Below are 14,991 nucleotides of genomic sequence, written 5' to 3' on the forward strand. Positions count from 1 at the left end.
GCTGTCATGAAGTTTTAGAATGTTCATCCATTTACAAAAAGCATGGTTTACATATATGTGTAAATATACGTACACATATACACACACGCCTTTACAAAAAGCATGTTTTACATATATGTGTAAATATACGTACACATACATATACACACACGCCTTTTATCCTGCTTAAATTTCTATGTATGCGGCCGGGCGTGGTGGCTCATGCCTGTAATCCCAGCACTTTGGGAGGCTGAGGCAGGTGGATCACAAGGTCAAGAGATTGAGACCATCCTGGATAACACAGCGAAACCCCATCTCTACTAAAAAAAAAATGCAAAAAAAATTAGCCAGGCATGGTGGTGGGCTCCTGTAGTCCCAGCTACTCGGGAGGCTGAGGCAGGAGAATGGCGTGAATCCGGGAGGCGGGACTTGCAGTGAGCCCAGATCGCACCACCACACTCCAGTCTGCGCGACAGAGCGAGACTCCGTCTCAAAAAACAAATTCCTATGCATGCTTGTGTTATGCAGGTATGTATGTATCTATGTAAACATATGTCATTTAAAAAGGAAAGAGCTGGTGTCAAGCAAATGATAGGAATGATGACTACATGTTGCTTTCAGGACTAAACTGAACCATGAGCAAGCTCAACATCAGCTACCTACTGGGGATGGCTTGAAAACGACTACAATAGCTCCATATCTGAAATACTTTTCACTTCTACCCAGCAGGTAATTCAAAGAGCACCCACAATCAAGTAAGGTGATCATTTACCTTCGTAGGCCTGAGGACATGAGACCTGGACAGGTCAGTTTTGCTGGGTTTTAAAAAGGACTGAGCATGCAGCACTACAAATCACGTGGACAGTTAAGTCAAACCAAGAGGCACTAAGAGAAGCCTTTGGGAAACTGAGGGGAGAAAAAAAAAAAATCCTAGCATTTAGAAGAGGCCTGGCCTATTCAACAGAGAAAAACTGCACCGAGTGGCAAAAGCTTTTCTGCTTCGCAACTTGCCTATGGCCAGTTACTGGCAGAGTCACTGCTGGCATTTTGCTATGACATCCTAAAAACTCAAAACTCTTTCCCTTAGACACATCATTGGAAGACCTAACAAGGATTTCTCTTCCTACTCAGAGGTGCTGACAGTGAGAGGAAAATATAGGGCCCACTATACTTAAGCCGAACCCAGATTATATTTTTAAAAATTGTTTGTGATAGGAATCAAGTCACTATGATGTAATAGCTACCGTGATGAGTTTGAGAAAAATCATTTAAGAAAGAAGGAGCATATATATCCCATGTTGAAGTGATGTCTGTGATTGTCTACATCAATTACCAAGAACATCTTAAAGGCAATAAAATAAATAAAACATACAGTGTAAAAAAAAAAGGCTATAATGCACTTAAAACCTCATATTTAGCTAACTTTTAAGATTTGCTGTTCAATATCTTCTTGTTCAAGAATATGATAATCTATATAATTAATTGATTTAAACTATATAAAATAAGTATCACTTTAGGGTTACATGTACTTACTGATATAATATTTAAAAAACAAATGTGATTGCAAAATACATATATTCAAATTATTTGTAAAGGATTCTTTATGCAAAAAACACTATTATTTAATGATGACTATAAATATAAGGTTCTACAATAAAAAGTAGCTGTTGCTTTTAAGGAAGCCATAATGATCTTCCTTTTCCACCTATGAAGTATCCCTATCTCCCAGACAGCCCTTCAGACTAAGCGGGAGACGGTGTGCGGTGACTCACCTGGAGGATGGACACAGTCTGGGAGAAGTGGTGCTGCTCCATGGTGGAAGTGGAGTAGAGAGCTGCCAGAGGGTGGTCAAACTTCTGCAGGTAGCTGTTACTGAAGCCCCTGTGGTCCAGGTCATGACACAGACACGCAATCAGCAGTCCTTTGCGCTTTAAAAAATAATATGATGCAGAGATGTTCAAAACACAGAAACACACATGAGCAGACTTACCGCTTACATTCACGTCGCATTACTTTCTGGCATTAATATAGCACAAATACAGCATTCTGGCATAAAGAATCCCATACAAATAGAGCAAACCCTTAGGAATCTTTGAAATTTCCAGATAATCTAACTCATTTGTAGCCCCTTTCTTTGTTTCCCTGCTTAGGAATCTGATAGTCAAATTATTTTTGAGTTTCTCTCTCAACTCTAAGAAAAGGTGCAGGAGGTATCAACTTAAAGGTATAAAGCAAATGTTCCAAAAAATTACAGATAAAGCAAATCTGCACGAGGAAAGAAAGGTCAGTTTCAGCAAAATCTATTCAATGTTAAATTCTAACAATGCTATTGCTATTATAAACAATAAATATAACAGGTAAATCATATCGCATGTAAAAATGTCAAATATATAGAAAAAAAGGCAGAGCAGGCTAAAGGAAATTAGAGAAAGTCAGGCTGAGTATGAAATAAATTAGGCAGGCACGCCTCATGAAAAGGCCAGGTGTGAGCAAAGACCTGAAACAGGGTAAGGAGAGAGGCAAGCGCAGTGTGGGAGAAGAGCACACACGGCAGGGGAGCAGTAACAACAGAAACTTGAAGGCGAGTGTGCCCTGAGACTCGGAGGATCAGGAAGGTGGCCAGTGGGGTCGAAGGCAGGGGAAGCAGTCATCATAAAAGGCTTATATTCTCAGTGATCTGGGGAACTATTATTACACGGTTTTTAGCAGAACAGTGTTACCATCTTGCTTATATATTTACAAGATTATTCCGGCAACTGTGTTGAAAACAGACTCCAGGAGGATGAGACATCAGTGAGGAGGTTTCTAAAGTAATTGAGGCAAAATGTAATAGAGCTTTAGACCACGATAATAACAATGAAAGCTTCTATGGGGTGATGAAAGTCTGGATGCGTTTTGCAGGCAGAACCACCAGGATTTTTTGACAGTCAGAGTGTGAAAAGAAAGGAGATGAGGAGGGGTCAAGTATGACCTCAAATGTTTTGGCCTTAGAAGCTGTAATGATTACATTACAGCTATGGAAGAACTGCAGGTGGAATGGGTTTGAGGAGAGAGGTCAGGAGTTCATATTTAGACTGAGGCGAAGGAGTCTGCTTGATAGTCAAGTGGAGATTGGACAAGTGGAGATTTTGTTTTGACAGGTAGCAGCTACTGAAGCCCCAAGGCCCGGAGCTAGCTAGGCCTTTGCTAGAGAAATGAAACTGTCAGTGCCCACGTGGTGTTTCAGGCCACAGGACTGGCTGAGCTCACCAAGGTTGTAGTTTGAGGTCGGAGGAGGGTCAAGGTCTAAGTTCTCAAGTACTCCCAATTCTAAAATAAATCCTCCAGTGGGCAATTAAATACTTGATAAAAATTGAAGGGAAGAAAGAACTCTATAGGTTAAATCCTATTACAACACATTTCGTATGACAGCTTCTATTCTTTCATGAAGGGATTTTGAGTGGAATTCAGGTTATGCCAAACTTTGCTTGAAAAGATTGAAGTGTTTAAAGAATATTAAGAGACTCAAGGTGTTAATAACAATCGCAATCACAATTATTATTTTGAAAGACAAATTGTACCTGAAAAGGGGGAAAGACTGCATGGTCTACGTCTGAGGAAAGAGAAGGATTAAGAAAAAAACAACAACAACAAAACAAAAACAAACAAACAAAAAACCCCAAGGGAGGAACAGCTGGTGCATTCGTAGGAAAACCAAGAGTGCCGAATGTCCCGGGATTCAATTGAAGACACCGAGCACTGACCCTCGGATCTCGCAAGGTGCGGATCACTGGTGACCTGGAGCAGGGCATTTTCTGGGGTGTTAAGGTCAGAAGCTTGATCAGAGTTGTTTTCAGAAAGAATGCGAGGAGAGGATTTTGAAAGAGTCAATAGGGTAATGCTTACATGGGGTTTACTGCAAAGAAGAGCTAAGTAACAGGGAGGGAGCTGAGAAGAGCGGCAGATCGGAGCATATTCTAAGATGGAAGTAAAAAACTGCATGCGTACATGCAGACGGCAACGATCCAGAAAAGGGGTGAAAGCATGATAATGGAGGAGAGAGAAGAGTGGGAAGCACTGGTAGGCAGTGTTCTCAAAGAGGTGGAGGCGACAGATATGATAAAGCAGAAGGGTCAGCTCTGGAGAGGAGTGTGAAGGTTTAAGGAAGTGTGCAAGGCAGAGCCTGCTGAGGGCAGATGCGGACAGATGGGGGTGCTGCGATGGGAGTCAGCAGAAGTTCTCACAGGTACATTTTCAGCGAGATGCCTGCTTCTTTATCCTGATAATGCCGAACTGGTTTTTCCTGCCACATAATTGGAAGGGAAGTCTCGCCAGTAACCCCTAACCCCATGAAGTATCATGTTAACAATCATACTTGCCTGGCATTCTTAAGATAACTGAATTAATTATGTTGTTAGTATCATTTTGTTTTGGGGTGGTTTCCATGTTTTATGCTGCTGTGTCATCATGATGTACCTGATAAGAAATCTCAAGAGTTTTACAATCTTGCACAATACGTAAAAGTTATCATCTTTCCAGTTTTTAAATTCATTTTTAAAATTGATGTGACTTTCAGTAGTTTTATTAAAGGTGTGCCAGAATCATACATCTGAAAATAATGTATCAAGAATCACCCTTGTTAAGCATTTCCCTTTAACAAGATCAAATGATAACTTCTAATAGTTCTGTTAGAGATTAAATTTCTTCTTTATAAAATATGTTTTAAATATTTACATATGTCATTTGGGGATTATTTTTCAGCCAAAATGATCTGATGTTTTGGGAAAAGGTAATGATACAATTCCAGAAATGAATTAGGAACTTAAATGAGAGTCAATATGTATCAACAAAGTTTTTCTCACTTATTGTTAAATTTTCAATTTTTTTGAATATAAATTACAATGCAACTTGAAAGTATAATTTCTATAGTTCTTAAACTCACAAAGTATGGCAAAATGGCAAAACGAGACAATGAAATTGCTTTCTTAAAAGGAACAGAATGGAGAAAATGCTGAAAGTCTCAACAATATGGGGTTCAATAGAAAAGGACTTTGTTAAGACAAACATGAAAAAAGGAGAGATTTCATCTGGATCTTTTGCGGGGAGGTGATAAATAATAAATTACTGATCTGGCTAAACTCCACTTGAACTAAAGATTGTTTTAAAAAAGCAACAAAAACTAGAGGATAATTTTTTATTCTTTCTTTAAAATGCTACTGTTTTTTTCCTAGAATGCATCTTTGGAGTTTTCCACTCAGATTGTGAATTTGGTCCAATAGGATGGAAAAGGATAGGATGGACCTTCACAAGTACTAGATTCTAATTTAAATGTGAATTTGAGAAAAGCACAATTTATTTATCACAAAGATGACAGCTCCTTTCTCTGGACAGTCATAGGTCCCCTAAAAGATGATACCAGTTTTTACAGAGGAGAGAAAGGAGGACTCCCTCTAAGGTGTGAGTAGACACTACCGGAATCAGTGTGGTCAGAGGCAGGGATATCCTTCAAAGTCGGGATTGTCCAAATGTAGAATCAGCATCCTTTGTGGCCAGGAGTCACTGAGCATTTAGCCTGGCTTTCAAGTAAGGGACTTTGACTGTGGTTGATGAACGGAAGTGGCCATCTCCAATTCTAACTCTGAGATTTTGAAAGCTCTGGATATGTCACTGACTCTGGGCATTTAAAGTCAGGCAAATTAATTAAACATTTCAGATCCTTTCGTTTCCTTATGCTAGAGGAGGTCAAAAACACTTATGTCTTCACAGTATTGAATGCTCTACGTTCTCAAATAGGCAGGATATGTCTACATTATCCAGGGCATACAAGCAATGAATAAAATTCACTGTTTATATCCCTTCAGAACATTTAAGCTTTAACAGGGAAGACAGACTACAAAATTAGTATTTCCTTGGGGGATATTTTGATGAAGTTAAAATTTATTTTATCTACATTTCTTATACAAAATAATATGCTAAATGTTTGGGTACAGGAGTCTAAAAATGGGCTGCTATTGATTTATTAAGCCAAAATTTGTCTTGGAATAAGATGTCACAAATCCATGTCATCAATGTGCTCCCGACACAGAGTATTAAATCCACTGAGGTTACGAGAAACAGCGGTAAAGAGTGCACACCCACCTCAAGGTCTGTGAAAAGCGTGTGATTGTTCTGAAGTATGGCATACATGCAGTGTGCTACAGTGACCGCATGCTTCCAGTTGTGATAAGGAACCCGCCGATAGTTCTTCTTCACAGACATAATAAAACGACACAACTTTTCAAGCTCAAAGCTGCATGGAAAAGAAATTGTTATGACCGAAACCAGTAGAGAATCACTATGTTGTAGGAGAACTCCCTAGTTTAGGTACACATATGTCTGTACCCTTACACATTTGCAACTCTAAAGCTTTCCACCCTGACTGAATCCATGAGCACTGGACACTCATTCACCAGTTCCTTTCCAGTTCTCTAGCCAAAAAGAAGTAAGAGAATAACTCTTTTATGGTTATCTGTTGTGATATAGTAACTGTCCCGCCAGCAAAAAAAGTATCAGTATTAGTACACAGTCACCCGTCACCAGCCCTCATGATCTTCTTTAGTTTTACGTTCATTTCCTAAACCCCACAGTGCTCCAAAGACAACACAGCACCATCTTGCTAAAGGGTATTTTGAGCTAATATTTTCCAAAAACAATATTCAGACTTGCAATCTGCAAATATGTATATCATGAGACTTTTCTAGAGTTATTATACTTTCAAAGTAATTCCAAAGTATTAAGTTTTATTATACACTCAAATTATTAAGTCACAAATGAACATATCCAAATTCTGACATAGTGTATAAAATAATATGATGTATATTTTATTACATATATTGTTATACTATATTTTTATATTTTTTATATTATGTACTTATTTAAGACCCTACGAACTCTCAAAATAGACTTCAGACAGCTTAAAACAAAAGCATATATAAAACAAGGCTTTCTAAAATACCAAGGAGGTCAAGAATTCATAAAAACTTAAAAAAAAATGTAACCTGTGTTTTTCTCCACTGAAAATTTTCAAATGTCTTTGAAGTATAAGGTATGGCATTTTAAGAATTCCAACTGGTCAAACTCTCAACTGCATTCTGAGACTTAACTGGAGTTAGGTATCCTATGCTTATCCTTTTGAAACACTAATTTACAAAAAGTCACAGATAGAAAAGACACAGACTTCAAGAAGAATGACAATTCAGTTCTAGAGAAACTAAGAGGCTCTATAAGACATTTAATTCCTAAATGAGTAAAAAAGAGCAAAAGAAAACTATTCCTTGCATTTAAACATTGTGTGTTTACACTGTAACAGATCAGAGATAAAGTCAGGAAAGGCCTCTAGGACAGGCCAAAGTGGGTGGGGAAAAGATTTGTAATGAAATGGTGCCATAATTAAATTACTGACAAAGTATCACACTTTGAATAAGAAGACATGTTTCTTTTCAATCTATTCTAATAGATATATGACGTTAGGTTGAAAGTTGATGCTCAATTTACACATGTTGTTCTAAACATTTATTATTATTATTATACTTTAAGTTCTGGGGTCCATGTGCAGAACATGCAGGTTTGTTACACAGGTATACACGTGCCATGGTGGCTTGCTGCACCCATCAACCCTTCATCTACATTTGCTATTTCTCCTAATGCTATCCCTCCCTTAGCCTCCCATCCCCCAACAGGCCCCAGTGTATGCTGTTCCCCTCCCTGTGTGCACATGTTCTCATTGCTTAACTCCCACTTATGAGAGAGAACATGTCGTGTTTGGTTTTCTGTTCTTGTGTTAGTTTGCTGAGAATGATGGTTTCCAGCTTCATCCATGTCCCTGCAAAGGACATGAACTCATCCTTTTTTATGGCTGCATAGTATTCCATGGTGTGTATGTGCCACATTTTCTTTATCCAGTCTATCACTGATAGGCATTTGGGTTGGTTCCAAGTCTTTGCTATTATGAACAGTGCCACAATAAACATATGTGTGCACATGTCTTTATAGTAGAATGATTTATAATCCTTTGGGTATATACCCAGTAATGGGATTGCTGGGTCAAATGGTATTACTAGTTCTAGATCCTTGAGGAATCACCATACTGTTTTCTACAATGATTGAACTAATTTACATTCCCACCAACAGTGTAAAAGCATTCCTATTTCTCCACATCCTCTCCAGCATCTGTTGTTTCCTGACTCTGTAATGATCGCCATTCTAACTGGCGTGAGATGGTATCTCACTGTGGTTTTGATTTGCATTTCTCTGATGGCCAGTGATGATGATATTTTTTTCATATGTTTGTTAACTGTATAAAATTCTTGTCAGTAGTAACGCCTGTCTCTTTCAGTTACACAGCCAAAAGAAATTCTAGCCTCTGTTTTTATGAAAGCTTTTTAGATTTTTTAACCAGGCTACAACCATGTTGCTAGAGCCCCTACAGAGAATCTGAAAAGGCTACGTATTTGTATAATAATCTCAGCCCTTTTTTATTGGGATATTTAGAAAAAAAGTAATTTATATATGCAATATTTAAAGATAATTATAAACAAAGATGGTGGTGAGGCATATATGTAGAAGGAGGAAGAGGTTATGTCACCCAATGTTTCAAAAAGTAAATTTTTAAAGTCATTCATACCAGGATGTCCCACAGGACCGATGAACCATGTAGACAAAAATTCCAGGCCACATGTTTTCAAAAGGACCAATGTCAAAGTGGAATCTGAAATTTTAAAAGGGCAGTTTATCACTAAATGTAATTAGAATAAACACAATAAGTAAAGAAAATCATTTAACTTTTTTGTACCAAGGAGCTAAAAAGACACCGCGAGCTCAGCCATCCTTTTTCCTGCCTTCTCAGCCACATCGCTCTGTCACTGAAAGATTTCCAGGAAGAAATTCAACATATTCCCTTAGAAATCTAGTCCAGTATTGGAGTTATTGATTCATTTTCTATTAATCTGTTTAAAAATGATGCTTCATTTGTTGTCAAGAGAAATAAAAAGTACAAAAAGGTATATTACAAATATTAGATAAATATACAATCATAGAAAAGGGGAGAAAGCCTTTTCAGAAGTATTTTTGGAGTTGAAACTGTTCTATCTCCTATTTTAACTGAGATAACAATTTCACTAATATAAACACCAAAGTTACTACCTATTTTTCATTTGCTAATTTAGTTACCAACATTAGACTTGAATAAACAGTATGGTATAATATATACTATAATTTCAATTGTAAGGCAAATATTAGCTCTAAGTCACTTCTGAAGGTTTCCTATGTAGATAGCGTTGGCTTACACTTACAATGAACATACAAATTATCATAGGCCCTACCCTCTAGTAACTTAAATATATTAACATAGGATTAAAAAATACAGTATGAGAGTCAAACTATGACAAAATTCTTGAATTTAATTTGGAAGTTTAAATTTACATGGAAATGAGAACTGTTTGATATCTTATGTTAAATGCCATTTTGAGTGTTAAATATTAAACGGTATAAAGTATGCAACAGACTAATGAGAAGTGCTAACATTTAGGTTAACTCATTTCAAAACTGAGTTCAGATTTTCTTTTTTAAGGTAATGAGATCTGGCCTTTATTTCCAAATCCTATCATAATATCTGGAATCACTTCAGAAGGAGAAAATGGCAACACATGAAACTCCACATGTAATATGTGTACAATAATTGTGACTCTAATTCTATAATCTGTCTCACTTTAACTTCAATTCAATTAAAAATGGTTCCTGAAGAAACTGACAGAGCAACATACTTACAATTCAATTTCTTTGCAGAGACGCACGGGAAGGGTGAATTGCATGAGGCCTTGCCACTCTTCTGAAGTACAAATGCTATGGTAGGACAGCTTTTCCATGGTTACCCGGTAAATGCATTCTGAGTGGCGAATTCTATGATACATCTAGAAGGCAAATCCAAAAAAAAAACCCCAAAATTAAAAGAATATTTAAACTGTTTTGTCATTGAAGTTCAGAATTTGGTATTAAAGAATCAGAACTGGAATTAACACCAAAGTGGATTTATTATTATCCACATTTCCATATGCACTGGGATGTGCACACATGACTTTGCAGATTCAAAAGAAACGATTTTTTTTTAAAATGATATCTCTGCTTTAAAAGTTTTTATCAGACATTATCTCTCGGTAGTGAGATTACTTGGCATTTGTCTTCTTTAAAATGCTCTGTATTTCCGCATTTTTTTAAAAAAATTAAACACATTCATTTTTTATCAGAAAATGAATATTAGTACTTTTAAAGATCATCGTAAGATCTAAGGTATTTCTCAATCTGTTACAACAAAAACTTTAATTACTGCATTTCACCTGCACATCAAATTCAACTTCCTTGGGAAGGTTTTATCATCATTACCTTATCTGGTTTTTAGTCTTGATTATATATTTTTACTATTCTTAACAGGACTGAATTTGGGGTGTTATTGGTGTTCCAGCAACGAACTCAAATGAGTAACACATGTTTGCATTCGTCAGTCATAGACTGTGTCTATAGAGTAAGTATATAAATTGGTAATTACATTAATCGAAAATGGATAGGTACATTTTGCCATCCTGTTAAGTTGAAATCTTGTGTATCTGTATCTGTGTGCAAATGTTTTACAAATAATTATAAATTAATATGTGAGATAAAACAAAAATATGCAGTGGAACCAAAGGAATGGGTTAATATTTATACTTGTGAATTATTAAATAGGTGAGATTAATTAGGAACTGTCTAAAGTAAATTAATACTGAAAACGTGGTGACAAGCTAGAGTAGCTTTTGTAACACTGTGCATTTTTAAAATAACATTTTCTATTTTTATTTTATTATTATTATACTTTAAGCCCCAGGGTACATGTGCACGATGTGCAGGCCAGTTACACATGTATACATGTGCCATGCCGGTTCGCTGCACCCATCATCTCGTCATTTAGCATTAGGTGTATCATTTATATTTTTATGTAGACTGGACAGTCTTACCTATAGATGGTGAACTATCCTTTAGAAAATGTTATTATAGCATATGCTATAACATTTCTAAATATTATTTTTAATATTTAAATATATTTTAATATTTAATATTAAGTTTAATATTTAATTAAATTAAATATTAATTAATTTTTAATTAAGTAATTTTGATTAATTAATTAATTTTAAATTAAATTAATTTAATTTTAATTAATTAATTAATTAAATTAATTTCAAATTAAATTAATTTTTAATTAATTTAATATTAATGAAATGTTAATTCAATTAAAATTTCAGTTAAATATTTAATTAAATTAATTTTAATATTTAATATAATTATTTAAATATTTAATATTTAAATAATATTTTTAAACATTATAGCATATGCTATAATAACATTTTCTAAAGGATAGTTCACCATCTATAGGTAAGACTGTCCAGTCTACATAAAAATATAAATGAAGGCTGGGCAAGGTCGCTCACCCTTGTAATCCCAGCACTTTTGGACACCCAGGTAGGTGGATCATCTGAGGTCAGGAGTTCAAGACCAGCCTGGCCAACATGGCAAAACTCTGCCTCTACTAAAAAATAGAAAAATCAGCTGGGTGCATGCCTGTATCTCAGCTACTTGGGAGGCTGAGACAGGAGAATCGCTTGAACCTGGGAGGTGGCGATTGCAGTGAGCCAAGATGGCGCCATTGCACTCTAGCCTGGGCGACAACAGTAAAACTCCATCTCAAAAAAAAAAAAAAAAAAAAAAATGAATGAATGAAGCTAAATGGGTCAAGAGTAAAGATACTTTATTTCATAATTTAAAAATATTTAGATTCCTTCTTGGTGATCTCAAAGTCCTCTTGGTCTAGAGGTTACTAAAGTGTTTGATTGTGAAAACCTTATCAGTAAACAAATTGTGGCAATGCAAATCCAATGAACGAATACACAGTAATTACGTGCACACAAACTGTGTTCATGTATTATTTATATACACAGAACTCAAAAATATTAAAATTAAGTGGGTATATTTTTAAATATTTTACTTACTAAATAAGTCTTTGTTCTTACTAAAAAAATACATATTTTTAAATGAAAGTATGATATTTAAATGTTATTAATCATCAAATGCTTTCTTTAATACTTTTGGAGATAATAATTTAAGGGATGGTTCACTTTATTTCAGTATTTAGATTTTCAGTTATACTATTTGAGAAAAGTATTCCTTAAGAAGTATGTCGATCCAAATGGAATAAAGGTTGTATCGGCTGTGGCTAATGCCTGTAATCCCAGCACTTTGGGAGGCAGAGGTAGGCAGCAAGACTAGCCTGGCCAACATGGTGAAACCCTGTCTCTACTAAAAACACAAAAAAATTAGCCAGGCACAGTGGCACACACCTGTAATCCTAGCTACTGGGGAGGCTGAGGCATGAGAATCATTTGAACCAGGGAGGCAAGAGGTGGAGGTTGCAGTGAGCTGAGATGGCACTACTACACTTCAGCCTGGGCGATAGAGTGAGACACACTCTCTCTCAAAAAAAAAAAAAAAAGGTTGTATTGGCTGTTCCTAAACATTACACTTATATCTTTGTTTCCTAACTACTATGTTTGGTTGAAATTCAAATGCATTTCCATTTTTCTTTATGTCAATCAATTGACCCTGCAAACTAATCAGCCACGTTTTTATATATTATCAAAATGGGTTCAAAATCAATGAAAACTCTTTGTGGAGAAGATTTGTATCAGTTAAAACCTGCTTCATAAAACAAAATCATTAAAATTCAATTTTAAAGGTAGAGAGAAGGAAAGGGGGAATAAAGAACAGATTAAACACACAGAAAACAAATGGCAAGATGGTGGATTTACACCTAAACATAACATGTGAATGGTCTAAACATCATGATTAGAAGTCAAAGACTGTCAGATTGAATAATCGGCCAACTATATACTGCTTACAAGAATTCTACTTGAACTATAAAGACATAGAGTAAAATTAAAATGATGGAAAAGATACACTATTTAATACTTGTCAAAAGAAAGTTACAACTTTATTAATAATAACAGGCCAGGTTGATTTCAGAACAAAGATTATTACTAGGAATAAAGAAAATCATTTCAAATAACAAAAGGGTCAGGTCATCATCACAAGGATATAACAACCCTAAGTATTACACTACCTAATAAGATAGTTTGGGTATACACGAAGCAAACAATGACAGAACTGCAAATAAAACAGACAAATAGGAAAATCCACAATTATAGTTAGAGATTTCACACCACCCTTTGAACTGAACTACTCATATATCAACCCAATCAAAATCCCAGTAGGCTTTTCTATAGGAAATTAAAAGCTGATTCTATAATTCACATGGAAATTCAAAGGACCTAGAATAGCCAAAATAACTCTGAAAACAAAGAATAAAGGTAAGAAATCATACTGCCTAAATCCAATACTTATTACAAAGTTTTTTTTTATTATACTTTAAGTTTTAGGGTACATGTGCACAACGTGCAGGTTTGTTACATATGTATACATGTGCCATGTTGGTGTGCTGCACCCATTAACTCATCATTTAACATTAGGTATATCTCCTATTGCTATCCTGCCCCGCCCCCCAACCCCACAACAGGCCCCAGTGTGTGATGTTCCCCTTCCTGTATCCATGTGTTCTCATTGTTCAATTCCCACCTATGAGTGAGAACATGCGGTGTTTGGTTTTTTTGTCCTTGTGATAGTTTGCTGAGAATGATGGTTTCCAGCTTCATCCATGTCCCTACAAAGGACATGAACTCATCATTTTTTATGGCTGCATAGTATTCCATGGTGTATATGTGCCACACTTTCTTAATCCAGTCTATCATTTTTGGACATTTGGCTTGTTTTCAAGTCTTTGCTATTGTGAATAGTGCTGCAATAAACATACATGTGCATGTGTCTTTGTAGCAGCATGATTTATAATCCTTTGGGTATATACCCAGTAATGGGATTGCTAAAGCAGTGCAGTAGTGGCATCAAGGGGCACAAACAGATCAGTAGAACTAAATACAGAGAAAGGACCACACACGGTCAGTTGATTTTCAGTAAGGCTGCAAAGGCGAGGCCATAAGGAAAGGATAGTCAATTCAGCAAGTGGTGCTGCAACAACCAAATATCCAAGAGCAATACATAAATAAATAAATAAAAACTTTGACCCTTACCTTGTACCATATACAAATATTTACTCAAAATGAATATAGACTTAACTATAGAACCTAAAACTATAAAACTTCTAGAAAAAAAAAACGGAGGAGAAATGTCTTAATGATCCTAGGTTAGGCAAGTATTTCTTCAATACAATGTTAAACATCATAATAAAAGGATAAATTGATCAACTGGACTTCTTCAGAGTTTAAAACTTTTGCTCTTAGAAACCGTTAAGAGAATGAAAAGACAAGCCAAAGACTGGGAGCAAATATTTACAAATAATCTATCTGATAAATGAAAATGACTTGTATCCAGAATATATAAAGAGCTACTAAAAATCAATAAGAAAACAAACAACCACAAACAAAAGATGGACAAGAGATTTGAGAAGACACTTCACCAAAGATGGGGTACAGATGACAAATGTAGAAGAACTGGAACACATACCATGATTTACAGAATGTAAAAGAGTACAATCACTTTGGTAAACAGTTTGGCAGTCTCTTAAACAGTTACAGGCCCCTCCCATGTTACCCACCACTGCACACATAAATCTTTACCCAAGCGAGATGAAAGTCTATGGCCACTTAAAGGCTTGTACACAGACCAACTGTTTGTTGTAGCTTTAGTGTAATAGCCAAAAACTGGAAATCACTCAAATATCTATCAACAAGTAAATAAATCAGTTATGGTATGTCCATACAATAAACTACTACTAAGTAATAAAGAGGAATTAACTGTTTACATACACAACACCACCAATGAATCACAAAATTATGTTAAGTGAAAAAAGCCAAATAATACAGATTATATAATTCCCTTTATACAAAATAATTCTAGAAAATG

General features: G+C 35.7%; 1 protein-coding gene across 3 annotated transcripts in view; it reads right to left on the minus strand.

Moving 5' to 3' along the window:
- PDE10A (phosphodiesterase 10A) overlaps window positions 1-14,991 on the minus strand; it is a 335,868-nt gene that overhangs the window by 54,188 nt on the left and 266,689 nt on the right. For all 3 annotated transcript variants that reach the window (XM_024248249.3, XM_063725083.1, XM_063725084.1), the window contains 4 exons: window positions 9,763-9,905; window positions 8,621-8,704; window positions 6,097-6,247; window positions 1,752-1,907 (listed from right to left, as the gene is read on the minus strand). In XM_024248249.3, coding sequence (XP_024104017.3) covers window positions 1,752-1,907; window positions 6,097-6,247; window positions 8,621-8,704; window positions 9,763-9,905 — 534 coding nt within the window. The remainder of the gene's footprint in view (window positions 1-1,751; window positions 1,908-6,096; window positions 6,248-8,620; window positions 8,705-9,762; window positions 9,906-14,991) is intronic.

Source organism: Pongo abelii, chromosome 5 (assembly GCF_028885655.2).
Source record: "Pongo abelii isolate AG06213 chromosome 5, NHGRI_mPonAbe1-v2.0_pri, whole genome shotgun sequence".
Classification (NCBI taxonomy): domain Eukaryota; kingdom Metazoa; phylum Chordata; class Mammalia; order Primates; family Hominidae; genus Pongo; species Pongo abelii.